General features: G+C 40.0%; 1 protein-coding gene across 1 annotated transcript in view; it reads left to right on the forward strand.

Moving 5' to 3' along the window:
- LOC123033072 (ubiquitin-conjugating enzyme E2 E1) overlaps positions 1-22,635 on the forward strand; it is a 64,738-nt gene that overhangs the window by 39,400 nt on the left and 2,703 nt on the right. The window contains exons 4-5 of the mRNA XM_044449434.1: positions 9,963-10,095; positions 22,396-22,543. Of these exons, the coding sequence (XP_044305369.1) occupies positions 9,963-10,095; positions 22,396-22,543 (281 nt within the window). The remainder of the gene's footprint in view (positions 1-9,962; positions 10,096-22,395; positions 22,544-22,635) is intronic.

Consider the following 22,635-nt stretch of genomic DNA (forward strand, 5'->3'; position numbering starts at 1 on the left):
TATTTTAGTGTAATGTGCACAACTAACCAAATGTGATCTTGTGCTCATCAGGCACTCTGTAGTTCCACCTTCTTTTTAAAATAATTGCTATCCTGTGAAATTCCATATAAATATTAATTTACCCTTTACCATAGTATTTTTTTCATACTATGGTTGTTTTATTGTATTTTGCAGTCCAAAAATGTATAATAATAGCTCTTATTTTGCTCCTTGGATGAATTTCTATTCTAATAAAAGTTACATGCTTTTATTTCAACACAAAATGTTAAGTATGCGCTTTATTCACCTATTATTGCATAAGATGCAGCCTTGTGGAATTGCATCCCATTAAATGGAATCCTCTGAGCTCAAACGAATTTTTAAAAATCCGGTGCTCTGAGCCAAGCCAGAACACTTACCAGTGGTGTGTGAGATTTGGTTCCTGGCCTCTCTTCTTTTCACCTGCCATCCCGCCCCCTCTTTGCCCTTCATGCAGCCTTCTGAGGTTATTTTTTCCACAAAGTCTGCAAAGGTTTGCAAAGACCCAGTGTGGTGTAGTAGTTAAGAACACAGGAGGGGCCAGTCACAGACTCCACACTCAACCTATCTCACAGGGTTGTTATTGTGGGGATAAGATTAAGAGCAGGAGGAAAATTATGTAAGCCACTTTGAGTTTGTTATAAGAAAAAAGTGGGGTATATAGTGGTACCTCGGCTCACAAATGCCTCAGTTCATGACCAAATCGAGTTGCAAACAGAAATTTCATAAAAATTTTGCTGCAGGTTGCAAATTCTGCATCGGGTGACGTGAGTGCGCCCACCTTTCCTGCCGGCGGGGAGGAGATGGCCGTGTTCATGCTGTGGGGGAGGGGAAGATGGCCATGATTGCGCCCATGTGTCCTGCCCGAGCGTGCCATGCCTGCCTCCTCCCCCCCCCACACCCACCTGCCCCTCAGTGTGCCTGCGATCACACCCATCTCCCCCTACTCCCCCACATGATCGCGGGGGGGGGGGGCGGAGATGGCCACGATCTTTGTTGTTCTTTGTCACTTTGCTTCAATTTTTTTAACCTTATTTACATTGACCCTTATGGGGAAATTTGACTTGGCTCATGACCAATTTGGGTCACAACCAGAGTCCTGGAATGAATTAAGTTCATGAGCCAAGGTACCGTTGTAATTTAAGAAATAAAGGAAGGGGCTGGAAGGCTTGGTTCTAAAAATCCCCCACTAGAGGTTGTAGGGGTGTTTATAGGCTTGGGAGAGGAAATCGGAAATATCCTATGATTCTAGGATGCTCTCCTGAGACTATAGAACTATCAGTTAGAAACAGAAACAGAGCAAGTCAGAAGGGACCTCCTAGCCATCCAGTCTGAACCCCGGCTCCAGCTGGCTCCACTCATGACACGCCTACCATGTGCATGTCCAGTCTATCCTTGAACGCCCTCACCAGTGGGGCTTCAACCACCTCCTGTGGCAGCCCATTTCATACCCTTGGGGTCCTAACTGTCAGGAAGTACTTCCTGGCATCCAAATTGATCCCTTGGTTCCCTGAGCTTTGCTCCATTGGAAAGCATCCTCCCTCCTTTGCAGGGGAGAACTGATCTCTACCCACCTCTGTGTGACACTCCCTCACGTACCTATATGTCACCAACAGATCCCCTCCTCTCCTCCAAGCTGAAAAGACCAGGTTCCCTCAGTCTCGCCTCATATGGCTTTTCCTGCAATTCAACCACCATCCTTGCCCCATGCTGCACCGTTATCAGAACATATAAAGTCAATTTAAAAAAATATTTTAGGCAGCTTGTAAGGATAAAATAAAAATGGTACGTAGGATAAAAACATAATATTGCCTTCCAAGGAAAGTGAAACAATGCTAAATTGTGGAGGATGATTCCACTGATGTTTCAATTCAGTCTCTATATGTTTGTGTTTGGTCAACTGGTGTTTGGTATTGTAACTGTGGCTTTTTAGAAATAAAAATACCTATTTTGTATTGCAAATGAAAGGTGAGGCATGACTGCTATATATGGAAAGGCAAGATTCCAGAATCAAATAGAACAAACCATTGCTAGGGAATTAGGAACCCCTTGGGGAATAGAACTGCTTGATTTTATTTTCTATTTCAAAGCCAATACTAAATGGATTAATTTCTCCTGAACCATTTTACTAGGACTTGCTTCTAAATTGAAGTGATTATTGCTGGACTAAGTAGAGCTTCAGTACACTCTTGAGAATATCTTAGCTATCCCCCTGACCTCCCCAGGAAAAGGGCTGGCATTTGTAAGCCTTTAAGAATGATTTAGAAATGGAACTTTTGCAACAACTGTGCAGCTGATTAGCCTTTTCACAAGAGTCTTTGCTTTTAATCTGTTTGAACCTCAAAAATCATGTTGCTTAGAACTAAATCGAAAGGATTCTGAGTTCCAGTCAATTTCTGTGAATTCTACTGCGTTTTAATATCATAATACCACCATTTATATAGCATACTAACTCTCAGACTGCTTTTGTGAAGTTTAACTCAGTAACCTTGACAACAGCCTTAAAAGGTGGACTGGTATGATTGTTGCATATCACAAAGTTTAAAGCATGGTTTCAAATTCAAGATTTAAGAGCTCACCCAATTTTGGTTACCTATGTTTAATTTCAGGAGATTTACAATATCTAATCATAGTCTGTTCTAGGGTTTTATGAATGTGCCATCTTTTCAGTGCCAGGTCAAGACACCCCTTTTTGTGGAGGTCTTTAAAGATCTGGGTTATCCAGTGGCCTGAGCGGATTGTCTAAGTTATTTGTCTTCTTTCCTGGATCTTCTTCCTTTATTTTAAACTGAATTTTAAGCTACTTTAATTCTAAATTCATTTTAACATTGTTGTTTTTATGATATTCTACTTTATTGTTTTGTTTTATGCATTGTCGCAAACCTCTCAGAGAGCTTCAGCTATGGGGCAGCATAAAAATTAATAATAAATTCTAAGAACCCACACTCACCCACTGGGCTTGTTGTATTATCCAGATTTAGGTGACACTTTAAGCCCAGGGTGGTTTATAATCCTACAACTAGCAAGGGATTTCAGCCCAGGTGGCTTACAGTGTCTTAAGAATCCAGGAAAAGGAAGCATTCATGCAAAATGGTAAGTCATACTATGTAGAAAGCTACACAGTGTAGCTTATAAATCACCCCACCCAAATGCATCTGCTAAAAAATGGACACATCAGGAGTAGGGGGTCTCTCTGCTCTCCAGTCCTCCTACAGGTAACAGAATGGACCCCGTGGGAGCAGCAAGATTTCCCCAGCCTCCTTGCCAGCACTTGTTACCAAGGGTAGGTAGAGAAGCAGAAGGTTGTCATTGTATGGATAGGAAGATTTGTAAATATTAACTGTTATTATGACTTTGAGTGAACAGTATCTTTAAAAGTAGCTGTAATCTAAAATAATGCTTCAAAAAGTTTAAGATGCCTGATAGATGGGATAATTATAATAGTGGGTTCAATTTGTCCTGTCTCCTTTGCATTTGCAACAAAACTAGTGTGTGGCACACATGGTCTAGCTGGCACTGTGGCTTAAACTTCAATACCTGTCCACCTACCTGTTCTTCATGGTCTCTGTGCCTCTCATATACAGCCTCTGCACCTGCATGGAGCCCATTGTCTGGAAGATTTCTACCTGTTTCTTCTGCTTCCCATTTAAGCACATTTGGGTTGCACCTCCTAAATTAGCTACTGCTGTGCATCAGAAGCAGTACTCAATTTTATTTGGAGAGTGAAAGAAAGATTGTCCCATTGTTAACATGGGGGGGGGGCATTGGCTTTGTGCAGGAAAAGTCCAGGAGTCACTCTCTAGGCACAATTTCTTTCTGACATCATAAAATCAGCCTGTGGAAATTAAAATTCCTTGTTGAGTGGGTGGATGACTGTCTCAGACAGATTTTATCAACTCTCAGGATCTGCTTTTACTTCATTTTGAAGCATGAAGTAAAACAAAAACAGCCCTGCCCCTCATTTTTCATCACCTCCCCATAATGCTTCAAGGCATTTCACCACAGGTCAATTCATCAATTTATTTAATCTTGACACTAAAGAATGCCATGGACTTGTATGTAATGAAAGTGCACAAAACGTTGCTCTGTTCCATGTTCTACTCATCACTTGATGGATTGGTATGTTTCTTTTGGGCTGCCCGACCACTGCCAGCCTTAGAGGCAGTTGGTTGTTGGTGGTACTTTTTCTTGCATTTTGGGAGAGAGTGAGCATATACATTGTGCTGTTTCTCATTGCTTCACAAAAAGAAAAACTGAAGAAAAAGAGCAAAATTCTATCATCATGTTTTAAAGGGCCAAGGCACAAGTTGATTATTCTTGGCTAGCGAGATGCCTTATGTGTAATTCCATGTGGTTTTAGCTGAATAGTTTTCCACAAAATAAACAAAACTGAACTCTTCTAGGAAGAGAAGACCACTGTGGTTCATAGTTTTCCAGCTTAGAACCTGTTGAGGAGGAAGAGTCAGAAGAATTGTAAGAGTGGCTCCTCATGGACTCTCCTTGCAGCTTTATAGGACTAGGCTTTATGTAAGCGAAAACATCTTGGTTTACCTGAATTCAAAACTGAAGTAAGGGCTTGCAGGCACCTCTGCATTCTGTGTGGACCTATTCTGCCCCACAACCCAGAAAGGAAGGCAGCATCTGGGAAATACTCCATCATGCCTGTTCCCAGGCCTTCTGCAGCATTTTGATTTTAGTTTTAATTGTTCTTTCATGTTTTGTTTTTAATCAGTGCTAGGCACTCTGAGAGCCAGTTTTTGGTTGAAAAGCAGAATAAAATGTGATAAGTGAATTACAAAATAAATGTGATGTGGTATAGTGGTTTGAAGCTGAACTAGGGACCCAAGAGATCCAGATTCTAGTCCCCACTCAGCCATGAAGTTCACTAGGTGACTTGGGGCCAGTCACAGACTCTCAGTCTAACCTACCTCACAGGGTTGTCGTGGAGATAAAATGAAGCTAAATAAGCCACTCTTGAGTTCCTCACAAGCGGAAAAAAGTGGGATGTAAATGCAATGGAAAAAGAAGACAACAAAGCCTCTGTCACACCGCCGCTACCTCCTCTGAAGCTCCTGTCCTCACCCCCGCCACCCCCTCGCCCATCAAACAAAATACACTGCCACAATGTAGGACTAGAAAACTTCCATTTCATGAGCACGTTGGTTACTGTGAAGGGATAACAGTAAGGGATACTGTGGAGGCAAGCTCGGCTGTTTCAAAGTGGGGCGGGGGGGGGGTCATCAGCATCTCAGGGACTGTTTTTTGCGGTGTTGGCAGGCTAATTTGTTTAGTGTGTCACCTATTTTCAGCACCATTTTCCTCTTAAATTTAACCAATGTAAGGGAAGTGCTACTGCTACCGCTACTGCTTTTAAATTTTACAAGGATTCTAGTAAAAGTTTCTGCATGGCCCAACAGGTAGCAGCTTCAAGAAATCCAGCAGGCTCCTCAAGCCACAGTGCTGAAAAAATATTTTAAGCAACAGGATCTGGAATGGGAAAAGTAACAAAAGATTCAAAATAGTCATTCTAAACACCATTTAAAAAAATAACAATAGAAATAATTTTGGATTGCAGCAGGAGCTGCACATTGCCCTAACTTATAGAATAACTGTGTTTAATAGGAGTAATTTTTCCCACTCAGATATTTCAGGTCAGATGTTTATGCTATATTGAGCCAAAAAAGAACATGGGGTATTTTGATTAAGGTTTATTGTTTACTAAATACAACTAGTAAAATAAATGTGCTAACTCAGATCACTCTCTGTACCTAGTCAGTATAGTCCATGGTGAAGAATTAATGGAAGCATTAATCTGAAGGGTCACAAGGTGCCCATCCAAGCCCTGAGGAATCAGATTTTGCCCTGAAGGAAAATGAAAATTTCTAGATGCAAATTAGCCTATGCAGAACCTACTCTGATTCATTACTAAACATAGGATTGCGATAGGATTTGTGTGGTATCTTGTGTGTGATTTATAGAAAGTTAGGGGATACATGCTAAAATAAATGTGAAGGATTACCCCTAAAAGTCACAAGCTGTGCAGGGAACATTTTACAGCTCCCATAAAGTACAGCTAGTTTTAACTTTTAAATGTTTTCCCTTTTCTGCTGATAATGTGTTTAAGAGCTTAATAAAGATAGGAAAATAACATGCTCAACTAGGGCATAGTGACTGAAGTTGCTAAAAAGATTGTTTTGCATTCATACAACATGCCTATAAGTTCTCATATTAAATGCAGTTTGGGGGAAAATGTCAGTAATGCCTCACCCATAATGCACTTTGCATGTATCAGTAACGTTAGTATTATGCTGATAACACTGCTAAAATACTATTTCTTTTTCCATAAGCACTTGAGTATTTGATACCATGTACTGCTTTTTGATGAAATGTTAGGGTAGGTTTTCCCTAGCATTTTCAACATGCAGAGCTTGTTTAATATTTAATATCCTTGTTTAATATGTTTGTTTAATATTAATATTGTTTTACATAAATGGCCAATATTCCTATTAATGCATGAGGGGCTGAGACATCACCAAGGGCACTTGCTGAATGCATGGCTGCATCTGTATTTGAGATTTATCAAATTTGTTGTCTGTTTTGTTTTTAGTGTGTTCCAGAGGTAGTATACTAATTTCAGTACTCCTTGTCAGATTGTATGGTTTCTGGAAATGTAATGAAGAGGTATTGAAAACTCTGATTTGTGTATAAATGATTATTGAACATCTTTCTTTCAGTGGCATTGTTTATTTGGTTGGCAATATTCTCCTCTTTGGTAGAAAGTAAAAGCTAACTAAAGTGGGGCAGTCAAAAATGACTGTATTTAGAGATAATCAAACTCCATCGTAAGAGAGGTACCTAATGCAACTTAAGGTAATGATAGTGTTTTAGCAGCATGGTAATCCCATTTAGACAATTCCTTGGACTGATGGATATGGGTACTCAAGAGAGCTCTTTCTCAATAAGTGTGCACAGTTAGCTCTAGCGTCTGTCAGAGTTGATCATGCAAATAAAGTAACATTACAGCCCTTTTCATCTACAGTAGCTTCCAAGAGCTAGATACTCAAATGTATGAATCTGGTATGGGATACAGAGAAACAATTAGTAGAGAGAGGAGGAGCATCTTGACTCTTTGCGGTATATGAGGAAGGCTATTCTTTAGCATGTACCTCTTCTAAGCTGTTGTGACACAGTTAATTGTGTGAAGTTTTAACAAAGAAAAAATTTAGTAAATGTCTTAACTTAATAAAATAATTAATCTGGTAGTTTCCCAAAAAGGTAGATAAGGCTCTTTCTCTTGTACTTGTCATATTTTCTTTGTCAAATAACCTTGGTCCAGAACATAGTCTGAAGACATAAGTTAGAATAACCTTGTTGAAACTAGCAAGTCTGAATCTGGTTGGTGTCTGCATTGAGAACCCCATGTATGCCACATTAAGGCCATCTTAATGTGCTTAAGAAAAGCAAAATAGAAATGAAATCTGTTGCTATTCTACTGTTTGGCTTTTATCTTCCTGTGTTAATTCTTGTGCCTTTGACAGTTGTATGTTGGGAAAAATTCTGAATCTTGAAACTTCTCCTATTACTGCTTCCCAGTGCTGGGAAGATCTTCATCTACTGATTTTCTACTTCAGAAGTGAGAAAGTAGTCATCCTGCATCTTAAATCGATAAGCAAGCATAGGTTCTATATATCTCATTGTAAATACAGTGTTTAAGTAAAACTGCAAAGTTCCTGTTTACTGTTGAGATAAGTTACCTCACTTGTGACACCTTAAAATTAGGAAACTTACATGAGTTTTTATTATTTATTACCTACATTTATATACTGCCCTATAATCCATGAGGCTCTCTGGGTGGTGTACAGTAGAAAACATAATAAATAACATTAAAAGATAATTAAAACAGAATACATGTAACATGGTAACTCAACAGGCCATAAGAAGGGGTAATACAACTTATAACACAATGGCACCTTGAAAACATCAATAAAACAGTATTAAAATCAATATCTAGTTAATTATTAAAATGTTTGGTAAATAAAAAAAATTAAGCTGGTGCTGAAAAGAGAAAAAGGACAGTGCCAGGCAAAGCTCCTTGGTAGAACAAGTTCCACAGACAGGGTACAACCATAGAGAAGGTTCTTCTCCTAACCGTTGTCCCACTTTTAAAAGAAGGACCTTTGTTGAAGATCTTAAGGTTCAGGCAGGAATACATAAAGTATTCCATTACAGTAATCTAGTCAGGAGGTTACCAGAGCATGGATAAATGTGTCAAGGCTCTTTCTGTCCAGGTGGGGATGCAGTTAGTGAATCAGCTGGAGCTGATAAAAGGTGCTCCTGGCCAACGAGTCCACCAGCAGTTGCACTCAAGTTGCACTCAGGATAGAGTGAATGTTCCCAACTGGACAGATGATCTGCCCATCATCAGCATCTCTATCTTGTCTGGACTGAGTCTCAGCTTATTGGCCCTCATCCAGTCAGACAGTGATCTAGAACAGACTTTTGTGGACCATAGTCTACTTCATCAGCTGCATGATGTGCTTCTTGAGTTACCAGTATGTAAACACATTGCAGGAGGGCTGATTGTAAACAGGCCAGGGGGAGTTGAAATGAAGGAAGTACTTAACTGTGGCAATACATAGAACATTATTTTTGTTAAATCACAAATCATTGCAATGGTGAATTGATCAACAGAGTTGGGAATATAGTGTTATATTCCTTTTTGAAGAGACTTGGAATTTGATTGTTAGTGGCTGGGTTCAGACCTGCACTCAAGGGTTGAATATGGGTTGAGTGTGGGTTGTTGCTGCAATGTGGGTTACTGTGCTGTCTAAACCTAGCTGTGCTGAGAAGCCACGGTTTGTTGGTGGGCTTTGACCTATCGGTTGTTCAGCATGCTCTGTTATCGCAACTGAGTTCAGGTAACACAATAACTTATATTTCAACAACAATCCACAGTTCTGTGACAGCCTATATGCAGCCTATACTCAAGTCTTGAGTGTGGGTTATTGTGTTGTCAGTGAACTCAGTCATGGTTTCATCTGGCATTGAATTGATGTTTCTGGGGGCAGAGGGGTGTATTTTTCTTTTCTTAATCAAAAATAGATACATGTTTTCACTTGTTATTCCACAGATAATGATAAGTTTGTCAAATGCATTGCCTATCCACCTTTATAGCACTGGTTGACAACAAAATTGCCAGCAGTAGGCCAGCTCAGTGCTGAATTCAGGGTCTGCTTGTTGCTTTTGTTGTCCTTCTGCCCTGTGTCTGGCAGACATGTAAACACTAGACAGATCTGTATAGGGAGTATGTTTGGGAAACGGCATCAGCACAGAAAAGTTGCCATCACCTGAACTCAGAAGTCAGAGCAGGGATTGGGATGAAGTTCTTAGTGAGCTGTCAGATTCATACTGAAGAAGCTAGTCCTACACAGACCCTGGAGCCAGGTTGCTTGGAGCTTTATAGGTCAAAATTAGCACTTTGAATTGTGCCCAGAAACACACTATGGAGCCAGGGAAACAGCAGGAACTACATATGCATGGGGACGACCAACCCACACTTTTCTCTCTTTCTTTCTGTTTGTTCGGAAGCTGTAGAGGACAGCTGCAGAATTCCTCAGCAACCTACACATACAGTTTCTTCCAGTTTCCACCTCCACCCCTTCAGAGCCTGCCAGTATGAATGCAGCTGAAAACAGAGGCAGTTGTCATTATGCCTTATTTTAAAGTAGAATGGGAGCAGCAATATTCCCCAACCCCTGTCCTCCACAACACCCTGGATGGCAACTTTCTGCAAGTCATTTCCTACCGTGGGCTGCTGCTTGTCGGTCCAAAGCCTCAATTCACTAAGGAGCATGTGTTGCAGGAATTTAACAGCTTTTCATAAATATGTGAGTCTTATTTAGGGAAATCATTCTAAATGTCTCCTTTCCCCTTCTAATTCACAGTGCTGGCCCCAAAGGTGATAATATCTATGAATGGAGATCAACTATTTTAGGACCTCCAGGTTCAGTATATGAAGGTGGAGTTTTCTTCCTTGACATCACATTTACACCAGAATATCCCTTCAAGCCTCCAAAGGTAAGCAATGCATCATGCAACTCATGTCTGCTGCTAGTGCGTGACTGTATACAGTTGGATCACATTTTTTAAAGTGGTCACGCACATGAGCAAGTATAGCTATTGGCATATATAGATCACTGAATCAGAATCCTTGCTTCTTAGTGTATGAAGTAAGATTGAATGATGCAGGTGGTAGTGGTATGAGATATAACAACTGTTTGATATACACAAACAGGGAACACCAATTCTAATGGATATAAAGCTAGCTAGTACACATAATTCTGTTGTGCCTGTTTGTGAGCTTAAATGAAAATAATCACATCCTGTCTGTGATGTTTCAGCATTGCTTTGGTTTAGATGTGAAATTTGAAAAATATTTTTGTTGTTGCTGTTGTTGTTATGTGCCATTAAGTCATCTCTGAGATATGGCAGCTCTGTGAATGAAAGCCCTTCATTACAGCTCTGCTCAGCTCTTCTAAGTTCAAGGCTTTGGCTTCCTTTATGGAGTCAATCCATCTCATATTGGCCTTCCATTTTTCTGCCTTTGACTCTCCCTAGCAAGATCATCTTCTCCAGCAAGTCTTGCTTTCTCATGATGTGTCCATAGTATGACAGCCTCCATTTTGTCATTTTTTACTTCTAGGGAAAGTGCTGGCTTGAAAAGTAGTTTACCATAGATGATTTTTCCCAAGTATAAAGGTTGTCTTGATGTTTCTTCACATGTGGATTCTTTTCATTTAGTGAGATGTAAGCTGCCTTGGGGTTTCTCACAAAGGGAAAAAGGGCAGAATATAAATGCAATACAATAATTTGTCCAATTGTTTTTCTGAAAGCCTGCTGTTCTTCATTTTCATTGCTTAAAATAATTATATCCTATGTTGCACAAGGTGATTTAATACAAAAGACTGCAAATAAAAGCTTTACAGGATATAAAGAAAACCCCTTATGTTGCTTCTAAGTGCTTCCTGAAATAACAGGGCTCTTAACTTGATGTTTGAATCCCATTAATGAAGGAGTTAGGTGAGTTTCCCTAGGAAGTCGTTCAGGTGCCAGCACTGAAAAGCTCCTGCTGCAGGTAGTATAGGAGAAGATACACCTTTAATTTAATGCTTTAACTGTAGCCAGTGCCTGGCATGCAGGAAAGCAGATTATCACACATTGAAAATGGCCATCTCTTTGCCATTGATTAGATTAGTGCTTGTACCAGTGTAATTAGTGTAATTCCAGCAGTCTTGTCAAACAAAGCTCCTGTTTGCTAGTCTAAATCAAGCCCTCTTCATCCTTTCTCTAGAATGTGTGATCAATAAAACTAATCAATGTTCCTGTGCCCTCTGACCCCACGGATACTCAGCCTTGCCATGTTTAGGGGTAGGTTCTGCAGGAGAGCCTGTTCATGTACAGACCATGCTGCTCAACACAGCAAAGCTGTGACTCTGAGGGGGTGGGGCCAGCATATCTGTTCTTCCCCCCATCCTCAGTTTTACCTGTCAGACATTCCAGAGAAATATGTGATAGGACTACAGACAAGACCCATGTGATACATCCTTAGAGCCAGTAGCAATAACACAGTGCTTTTCTGCATTCTTTTAATTCAGCCTTTGAAGTGTTGAATAACGTCTTTTACAGTGTTGAAAATCTTTTTGATACCTGTTCTTTTATTTATTTGTCCTTTTCTTTCAGTCTCTTTACAGTAGTGTTGTAAAGAGCATTTAAACAGAGCCCTCCAATTATTAGAATCCCAGTGGATTTACAAGCTGTTTTACAAACTGTGAAATAGGTGCACTTGAAAACTATGTATCCTGTTAATTGACATTGAAAATGCAGTAGTGTGGTCAATGAAATGCAACACTTGGCAAAGAGATTATTCAGTTGAGAAAGGTCTTTTAAAAATTTAGCTAATCTATACTTTTGAATGTTTGGTTTTGTTATACCGAGAGGACCAAAGGACATAATACTAATTGGATTCTCTCCTTTGCTATATATCTCGAATCTTTCCATTAGGCTACAGATTGGCCTTCGACAAATGGAAGGTTCTTTCTGTTTGTAAAGGGAAATGGGATCCATTTCCTTGCTGGAAGAAAGTGGTAGGAGAGGTGGCAGGTTTTTTCCGATTTCCCCATCCCCTCTAGCCCCAGTATTACCTCCTATACTGTTCAGACTTTTCAGACTTCAGGTTTTCAGACTTTTAAGTATCCCATGTTTCCTTTTGAAGTTATTTGTGTAAAATTTATTTTAATCTTCTACAGTGTTTCAGGAAGCTAACACTTTCAAAGGCAAATTCTGAAAGGGTGCTTTTGCTACCTTTCGTATGAGTATGGTTAGAACGTGCCGAAGAAGATCTGGTTTAAGCAATTTTGAATGTGTACCTAGAGTCCCATTGACTTAGATGGAAGTTTTCCTAAATGGAGTTTAGAAGTCATGCTAGTTCTCCACATTACTGTTAAGTGTTTCTTAGGAGAAAGGCATACAGGTTGCTTTCATCAAAGTTTCTTTGTTCTAGTTTCCATACTGTTAGCAGTAAAGCATTCTGACAAAAAGGGAACTAAGCTAGGTTTCTGGAACCATGAATAGTATGTATGCATCATTCTGTTCTCAACTGGGCTAGCATAGCACAATAAAAGTAATAGCAATCTATAAGTTGAGGGAATTCCTTGGAAACGCAGCGAGGTTGTACACACAAAACAGAAGGCAATGCAGTTACATAGCTACAGGCACCACACCCCTGCCCTGAACTCTGTGAAGAATGACAGATTTGTGCTAACAGCACAGCTAAGAGGGGGGATGGGCAAGACTAAGGGGTTGCCTCTGTGTACCAAAGGCAAAATGCTATGTTTTGCCTCATCACTTGCTAATGTAGTTCACAAATACGTTTTATACCAATTACAGCTAAGATGCCCCAGACAGAAGCATCCTTAAATTCTGAGAATCACTGAATAGCAGAGTTAGAAGAGGCCAAGAAGGCCATTGGGCCCAACCCCATGTTCAGTGTAAGACCTCAAATTAAACCATCCCTCTCAGATGGCTGCCCAGCTGCATCTTGAATGCTTCCAGTGTGGGAGAGCGCACAGCCTCCCTAGAGAAAGAGGTGGCCATTATCCTGCAGGTGAGGTAGCCTATGTGCTGCCCATGAGCACCAGTGCATGAGACCCCTTTCTTGGCACTTGCCAGTGTGCCCTACCGTGGGAGAACACTTTGCTAAAAAAATGTTCTTGCTGGCAGCCGGGATCACTTCAAAGCAAAGTGTATGGGCCTCAAGTTGCTACCCATCTTCAATTTCCGCAAATGCCTCTGGGTCACATGTGCCACGCAGACATTCCTAAGAAGTAATAGAGCAGTGGGCAGCTGCGGACTGATTTTTCTGCAGCATTCACAGCCACACAGAAAAAGGAGGAGGAATTCCTTTTGATTCTGCACATGCAACACTGGTGAGTGAGGAGGGGGCTAGGGAGAGCAGGGAAGTTAAACAGGGCAGCATAAGCCAGATGAGAGGGACAGAGAAGCCAGAGGAGACTGGAGGCCAGCGAAGAGCAACCAGGTAGGGAGGAGTGCAGGTTTATATGCATACATATAATGCATCTGTATGCATGTGGGCTGCACACACATTAGAAGCAGACAGAGAGAAAGAAAGGTTTTAGGAAGAATTTGGAGAAAAATGGAGAAAAGTCTGTTTATCATGTGCATGAGAGTGACAGACAGAGCATGCATGCATGCATGGATTGGTGGGTGGGGCTTCCGTATAGCCTGAAGTGCCTTATCCTGCCTAATCTTAGAAGCTAAGCAGGGTTGGGCCTGGTTGAACTCTGTCCAGAGAGCTTTGGCTATGGGCAGTATAGAAATGTAATATAATAATAAGGAAAGACAGAGACCATGTCTATGGATGGTGAGTGAGTGTATGAGTGGTAATTTTGAGAGAGAGAGACTAGGCTGGCAACAGGAATGGCAGAAAAAACGGCCCTGCCTTTGTGATAGACGTTTCTGTTTTCATTGAAAACTCTTGTCACAGGAGCTGTTTCACATGTTGGAGTCAGAACCCACCTCTGGCTTGTGCTTAGCCTTTTGGGCAGATTACTTGACTGTTCTGACATGTAGCTATGTCTTCTGGGTGGCAGTTTCGTGGACTGCCTGGGAAATTTCTTGAGGTTGTCCAATGTACCTGCCTATAGGCTTTAAAAAGTTGCCTATACGTATTGCAGAATATTTATAGCCTTTTGGGCAACAAGATTTTCCCTTTAAAGTCTCTATTTCCTTTTAAATGCCTTCTTGGCTTATTGTAAGCATTTCAATTATATAAGAACAACTTGTTATAGAATTACTATAATATAATATATGAATGAATGCACCGCATTCTTGCTATTTGATCAAACCTGCCCTTCTTTTCAATGATATTTTCCTGTCTAATCCTTGTAGAGCCAGTTTGGACAGCTTTATAGGGGCCAGGGGGCTCTCTGCCCCACCCCATGGTTTATACTGCTGCCTCCACATTGAATTTGGCAACAGGTGCAAAAAACTGGCAGTTCACTGGCTTTTTGCCCTCCTGGCACCACCTCATGTCTGTTGCCCACTGCTGTTATAGAAATGGTCTGTTATGCTGTCATTGCACTGGATCTGCTTCTATGCAGAAAACCCAGTGGGATTGATTCTAAGTATTCTAATGCTGCATGCTGCATTCCATTTAGGAGTGGGATCAAGATGATTTCTGATTTTAAGTCTACTCAAAAGTAAGTAGCATTCAGGCCCATTTTCAAAGCAGTTCAAATATGAAGTTTCTGGATGTCTGTTCAGAAGTGAGCAAGACTGAATCACTCAGCAGTGTGTTCAGGCAGCATCCTACATAACAGCCCTCTGCATATCTTCTCAAAAGTGAATATGTCCGCTTGGAAATAAGCAGGACTGGCCTTGAAAGTTAAGTAGGGAAGGACTCTGCAGGAGAAGCCTCAGAAGTAAGCAGGACCAAATTACTCAGCAGTTTATTTTCAAGCTTTGCACCCTCTCTTGAGAAACAGCTTGTATCTCTATTCAGCAACTGATTTGCAGATGAGAGTTTTTCCTTGCTGCACAGAACCCTCCTTCTAGTGAAAAAAATAAATGCAAGTGGGTTACTGTTTGTATTGGTTGTAAGTATGTTTTTTGTTAATTGCTTTGAATTTTTCTTTGAAAAACTAAACTTTAAAGAAGCATTTTAAATAAACAAATTTAAAGAAATAAAATGAGCCAGTTAGACGTAGACAGTAAGGCATTAATCAGCTCTGAAGGATACGCAGAATGATATGATCTCTGATGAGCTAGGGAAGCAAGAATAATGAGACAAAATAGGTACACAACTAGACACTAGCATCTCTACTGAGCTTATGCTAATTAGATTCCCTTACTGAAGCATTCTGCATATTGGGTTGAATCCAGACTAAGGCTTAAAAGCCTACACACATTTACCTGGGAGTAATTCTCTTTGAACGAAGTGGTGCTTACTTCTGAGCTAGAATGTATAGGGTTGTACTGAAAATTAATTGAATTTAGACCACATTAAAATCAAGAGAACAAGTTAGGACTAATTCAGTCTGAATCCAGTCCATAGGACTTAAAGGAACTCTTTCCTATCAGAGCTGGAAAATAGAAAGATTCCTTTAACTCCCCTGCTCTCCTTGAATAGTACTTTTTCTATCTCACTCCACTAGACCAGCCTCCCTCAACCAGGGTACCTGGAACTATAGAGTTCTGTGAAAGTTCAACAAGAGGTCTTGGAAATACACAGACGCACTCTTACCCTTTCACATTCATGTGTATTTCTAATATAAACACAAACACAAGATAGTCAATCATTTCAATAATCTTAATAGCATAATGTTTAAATGAGTTTGGAACAAGTATGCAAAAACTGAAATAAATACTACATTGTAGTCATTTTCAATTTTATTCTGGTAACTTGTGGGTGGAGTGACTGCTTTGATAAAAGAGAACCTGGGGTCCAAAAATCACTTCCAAGTTACAATATTTTCCTGTTAAATGTTATACATCTTGGATCAAAGTGGGAGACTCGACAAGATAGAAACTGCTGGGACATCTGGTAACTCCACTGCAGCTTCTAAAAATTAGTTTATGTAGTTAAGGTTCAGAACTAGCCATATTTGTGAGGCACTTCCCAAACAGAGTAATCCAAGTTAGTTTCATGTTACATTTAATATAAATAATCCAAGTGTTACCTTTGTATGAAGGTTTCAACAAAGTGGGTGTTAAGATGACTGCATTTATGTTAGAAGTCCCTTAAGAGTTTCCTTTTGTAGTCCATTGTTCAGTATGCATTGCTGAGTATGCATTGTCTTGAATGAAAGACATAGTTATGCTGTAGCTTTACAGCTGCTTCAGACTTTATTTTACACAATTTTCAGCAGTTGCAGGAGTATTTTTGGCATCTTTATGGGCATGCACTTAAGGATCTAAGGACCAAACTCCACAGTAGAGGCCAAGTTGTGTAATGGCACCTACCTGTTCTTTCTTTACAGCAAAAGTTTTTTCCTCTTTTTTTGGTGTGGGGTGAAGTAGAGAGGTGGGACCTGAATGCATTAATTCAACTCCTAGTAATCAGGAATTTTGCATGGTAGTGTTCCTACCATGTGCTTGCACAGAGAAATAGTTTGCAGGGTTCATTTCCTTCCACTTCCACTCTACATACTGCAAAGTTCTCCAGTGTTGGTATAAGGAAAAAAACCCTGTTCCTATTCTCACCCACTACTGCTCCTCTTACCACTCTTTTTTCCCCTACCCTGCAGCAGCTGCTGTCACCAGGAAGAATCCCAAATTGAGCAGAACAGACAAAGGGTCAACTAATCTGCTGAGGGCAATGCAATCCTTCACATGCAGTCCTTCACAAAGCACATTCATATGTGCTTTGCATGTGTCAAGTAGATTTGGCCAGGGAAGGGGGGGGTCAGTTTGATGGCAGACTGGTTTGCAAGAGCAGAATATCCTAAGTATGGGTGGATAATTTCCTGAATGACCTTCCAATTGATGTCTCTTCCTATCCATATTTAGACTAAGGACACGATCCTTTCACACGTTTAGCAGAAAAAAGTTTTACAACACCATGGCTGACTGGATGATACTGGAAGTTCTAATTCTGATAAACATGCATAGGATTGCACCTTGGTTCAGAAGTAGAACATAGATTAACTTCAGGACCCCTGCTCTGGGTTGCTAGAAGAATAGAATAAATTGTGACAAAAACAATGGGAAGTATACCCAAAATATAGCAACAGTTGCTTCTTACTTACTAACATTTGTGGCAAATGGTTGCTAATATGCATTCCTGAATAATGCAGATGTCTTTGAAAAACATGTGCTGATTAAGTGCATTGTAAATAATACAGCTGCTCTTTTGTTCCCTTAAAGACCAAGGTAGCAAGGACTAACACACTGCAGTAATCTTGTACCTTTTAAATTTAAGCAAATCTCATGTAATATAGACCATTGACACAAGAGGGCAGCAGTTCCCCATAAATGAAGACAGACTTAGTCTTATAATTATTCTAATTAGGTTGAAAGGAAGAATAATAGTTTTCACATGGTAATAAAATTATTAGAATAGTAATAGCTCCATAAATTATACCAAGTGTAAGATTAAAACATGAAATTTAATTTCACCATTTGGTATAGAGTTCAGTAATCACTTTAGCAGAGATCTAAGTGTGCAAGGGATATATTTCAGTAAGGCATGGGATGAGATTCAGCCAAACTCCAAAGACCTTTTCCACTTTAGATGTATTGAAGGGCCAGTGAAAAAGCTGCAAATTTTAGAAGCATGTATTACAAATTACACCTTCTAATATTAACAGAAGATTACCATGATTCCCTCTTTCTAAAAATGAAGATTCCATTTTGCATATACCCACATACACATTTTAAATATTTTAAAATGTTTATCAATTCAGTGTATAGATAAAATACATTTGCCTAAATTATAGGTACCTCTGAAGCATAATCAGAAGTGGCCTGAAACCTTATTCTGGACTGTCCCCCTTGCACATTCTTCCTAAATGGTGCTGTTACATGCGAGATTCACTCTTCTTAAAGTGCTTGTTCTGTCCCAACTTTGTCATGGCTTCCCAGCAATAAATATTGCTGGGCAATATCAGCCTCGGGCACCCAGTCCTATAGTCACCTGGTGTTGGGGTAGGGGAAACAAGTGATAAGATTATTTGGAGCACCAATTCCTAATTCCTGCAGCCACTCAGGCAGTGTGGAAAGAACTGTGCCAGCGGTTTCCCCATGATTCCACTGGGCCTTAGAGAGGATACAAAAGGGTGTCCTAGAGGGCAGGGAAGGAGGGAAGCAAAAGCCGACAACTTAGCTCAATTCCTATCAATGGCTCAGCCTTCTTTTCTCCCCTCACGGGCACTTAATCCAGACAGTCAAAATGGCTTTCTAGAGGAAATGCACATCAGTGGGCACAGTCGCAGCAGAAATAACTTCTGCTGCACCTTGCTCAGTGAATTGGATGCACACAAGCTGTTTGGAGGTAGAAGCTGACATGCATCAAAGACAGAGGGCATCAGATTACACCTTTATTCCCACCACAGTTGCCAAACACAGAAAAACCTCTTCAGTTAAAGCCAACATGTTTACCACAAAGGGCTTACCAATGGTCCTCAATAAAGGAGTTCATATGCACCAAAGATATAGAATCTTAGAATGCTAGAGTTGGAAGGGGCAGAAGGCCATCAGGTTCAACCCCCTGCTCTGTGCAGGACACTGAATTAAACCATCCTTCTCAGATGGGCTGTCTGTTTGCATCATCATGTTGTATAATGTGTTCTGAAGCAGGATTAATAATTGTGATAGATGCTTCTCCAAAAAAAAAAAAAAAAAACCATTAAGGAAGATGAGTGTGAAAGTATTCATAGAAACAAGCAGGAGCATTTGGCTACCAAGTTCTTTCTTCAGTCCCCATTCACTCCTCAGCCAGTGCACATAACTGACTCTGGCTAAAAGTCCAGTTGTCCTGCTTTCCCCTGTGTTTCAGGCAGCCATCTACTATATCAAGGGTACCACTTTCTTTTCCTAACTCCTGCCTGCTTGTCTAGTTGATATATTGCATTTTTATACCAACTAATATTTCAGATTCTCTGAATGGTGTTCAACACGTTGAGAACATGAGATGCAGGTAATAAAACAATTAACAGAAGTGGTGATTTGGCACTTTGATAGACACTTTGAAATCTGCTTAGGGAAGGAAAGGGAAACGAAGGGAGTAGAGACAAAATCCAGCTTCAGTTCAAACAGAAACACTAATTCCCCCAGAGCCTGGTGAGGGCCAGAATTATGTCAGAAATGTGGTGTGTGCTTTCAGCACAGTCTCACTGCTGAACTTGTGCACATATGCAATTGTGCCACAAGGCCTTTCCCAACTTGGTGCCTTCCAGATGCTTTAGAATACAACTCCCAGCAGGCTTGATCACTGGCCATGATGGCTGGGGCAGATGAGGGTGGAGGTCCAAAACAGCTTTGAGGGGATCAGGTTGTGGAGAAGGCCATTCTCTTCTGATGACAAGTGAGGTTCAGTCAAAACCATAACTGCATAATATAAACATTCATTTGAACCAGGCAAACACAGAGACAGGCACGTCTGCATTTCTGCCAAACATAACAATTGTGAGAATTTTTACAGCTGTCTGTGGATACCACCTTGCTCCCACAAGACTGTGAGACCAGAGTTCTGTGTGCAAAGTTGCAGAGAGTATCACCAGAGTTCACATGTATGAGCTAGCCCTTAATCTAAATATTCTTTCCCTGGAAAGCCATTGTTTGGTTTGTGATGCAGCAGAAAGTAATTGCTCATTAACTTGAAATGAGATTTGTGATGCAAAACAATTCTGAAGCAATGCATATTTCAGACATATGGTTGAATCCCACAACAGCCTAAAGAGCCGATAAAAGAAATGCCCCAGGTGGGCAAAAGGGAAGGACAGTGTCACATAACAAACGTGATCTCGTATTTTCTCGTCCTACTCATGTGGTTATGTCTCAGAAGAAAACATAAGCTAAAAGTGCTGGCAAATCCCCCTCACTTTTCTTGTGCATTTTAAAATTTCAGTCAAATTTGCTAAAAAGAATGCCTTCAATATACTCTTAAACCATCATAAACATATTGGATAAATTTAAGATTATTATTAATATATTTATTTTCCTTGGCTGATCTGTTTGTTCAGACTCACCCAGGATAACTGTAGCCAGACTATTTTTTCAGTGTTGTCACCTAAGCAGTGCATAATGGGGCAGTGATCTTTCTTTTGATGTCTTAAGCTGTGTTGATATCATAGTTTTTCAGAGTACTTTTTTGCATTAGTCATTTATTAAGGCTTTTTATTTTCCATAATAAACATTACATTTAATGATATTGTCCTTTGATTGGTCCAAAAACATTTTGAAGAAAAAAGACTTAAAAATGGGTTGTGGGGAAGACTTCTTAATAATTGAATTATGCCTATATTGTTAGTCTTGGGCCTCTGAGGATTGATGGAAAATCCTGTTTCCTGTTTTCAGTCAGATAAGTAGGAAGACAAGAAACAAGATATATAAAAGGGAAACATGAAATTGGCAGGAGAGGATAATGGGGTAATTTCATGTGTCAGCTGCACAAGAAATCAGAGTACCAGGTCATATCAATTGCTGTTTTAGAGCAACTGTCTAGTCCAAGTACACCAACAAGCCTATTGAATGTCTGTAAGAGTTCCCCTCGTATATGTTGCTTGCTCTGGAGGTAAGAGTTGAAGAAATTCAGGGTTAATTACATGACATATTAAATATATTGTGTGAGATGCTTAGCGCGCTCTTTTTACTTGTAAGTGTGGGTCCACAATCTGATTTTAGACTACCATGGGTGTATGGGGAAGTCTAAATCTTCTCTTCCAGCTGCTCGTTCTCCTAAATTAGCCTTTCTCTAGCACAAGGCATGTGGTTGCTTCTTGGTGCATATCCTGTGAAAAGCCACAAATGAGCTTACAGCTCCAAGTGCATGTGTTTACGCATACCTTCAAAATTCCAGTGGTTTAATAAGCTTGTATTCTCTCCAAACATGCATAGAATTGTGCCCTTACATTTTAGTTGAGTTGAGTTGACTTGATAATCCAGTGTCCTCCATTTAGCTTTTCCTGCTGCGGTACTTAAGGGAAAAGCATCACCTTCCATCAAAAACAACAAAAGTGGCTTTTCTCATAAGTTGGTACACATGAGATTGCTTGGGTGAGAGTCAGCTTGTTTTAGGCTGTTGAGAGATCCCCCATCTAAGTAATCGGGACATGGCTGGGAGAATGGTAGGAAATAAAATTAACCTGCTGTATGTGCCACTGCATTTTAGAAATACTAAAATGAAATACTACAATGTCAAATCAGACCATAGGAAACAGAATAGTACTAAGTTAATTTGATGGAAATAATACGTTGAGATAGTAGCAGTCCCTGTAAAAATGTAAATCAAATATTGTAAAACATTCATTTCATTTAAATTCACTCATCCACATATTGTAACATCTGACTGATTGTACTTCAAGTATGATTTTTTTTAAAATTTAATTATGATAAAGTCTTAACCCACACCCAGATATTTGTTTTATCTTTAGACCATTGAAGAGGACTAATTACTATAATTATGTCAATGAGCATTTTCTATCCACATCTAATAATTCTGATTTGCTCCAATAGATTGTCTATCCAGAATGTGCTCCAAATTCTGTAATTGAACAAATGAGGTATAGATGAATTAAAGGGTTTTTTTCCCTTTTATTGAATAGGATGCAATTATGCTTTCAGCATAAAGTAGAATGTTATATTTTTATTAATTTTTATTGAAGTTCTTGACTTCTGTTATTACACAGACCAGGCTCAGATGCCAAATCATATGAGGAAGGAACACTTTCAGAAAAATGGGTTGTAAGTGCCTCGGTGCCTCAGGCTATTGAACATGGATTTTTTTTCCATGCTTTGATTTCTTGGTAGATATTTTGCAGAATTACTTAGAAGCACTAAAGGGATAAAAAGAACCTCTAGCTGACCAAGGGCAAGCAACACAGACAAAGTGATGTTGTCCCATGGCTGATAATAGTTTATCAGAAACTGGAAGGATCAGAATCTGTAGACAGGCTTGGACAAATTGGTGCTTAATTTCTGTTGTGAGAAGTGCCAGAGGGCCTGTCTGGAAAATGCCAGACAGAAGCTATTTATGACTGGGTCATTTTTTTTTTAGTTGAGGAGGCTATAACCATTTTCTTATGTGCTCTTTTCTTTTCTTTTCTTTTCTTTTCTTTTCTTTTCTTTTCTTTTTTCTTGTAGGTTACCTTTCGAACAAGAATCTATCACTGTAACATTAACAGCCAAGGAGTGATCTGCCTGGACATCTTAAAAGACAACTGGAGTCCAGCATTAACCATTTCTAAAGTTCTCCTCTCCATCTGCTCACTTCTCACAGACTGCAACCCTGGTAAGGCTTCTGAAACACAGGTGGGGAGTGGGGGTGATGAGAGTGTCTGTCCGAAAAGGGTTTGATTGCAAGGAATCTGCACTAGTCCCTTG

Source organism: Varanus komodoensis, unplaced genomic scaffold, assembly GCF_004798865.1.
Source record: "Varanus komodoensis strain SLA01 unplaced genomic scaffold, ASM479886v1 scaffold58, whole genome shotgun sequence".
In the NCBI taxonomy this organism is placed as follows: domain Eukaryota; kingdom Metazoa; phylum Chordata; class Lepidosauria; order Squamata; family Varanidae; genus Varanus; species Varanus komodoensis.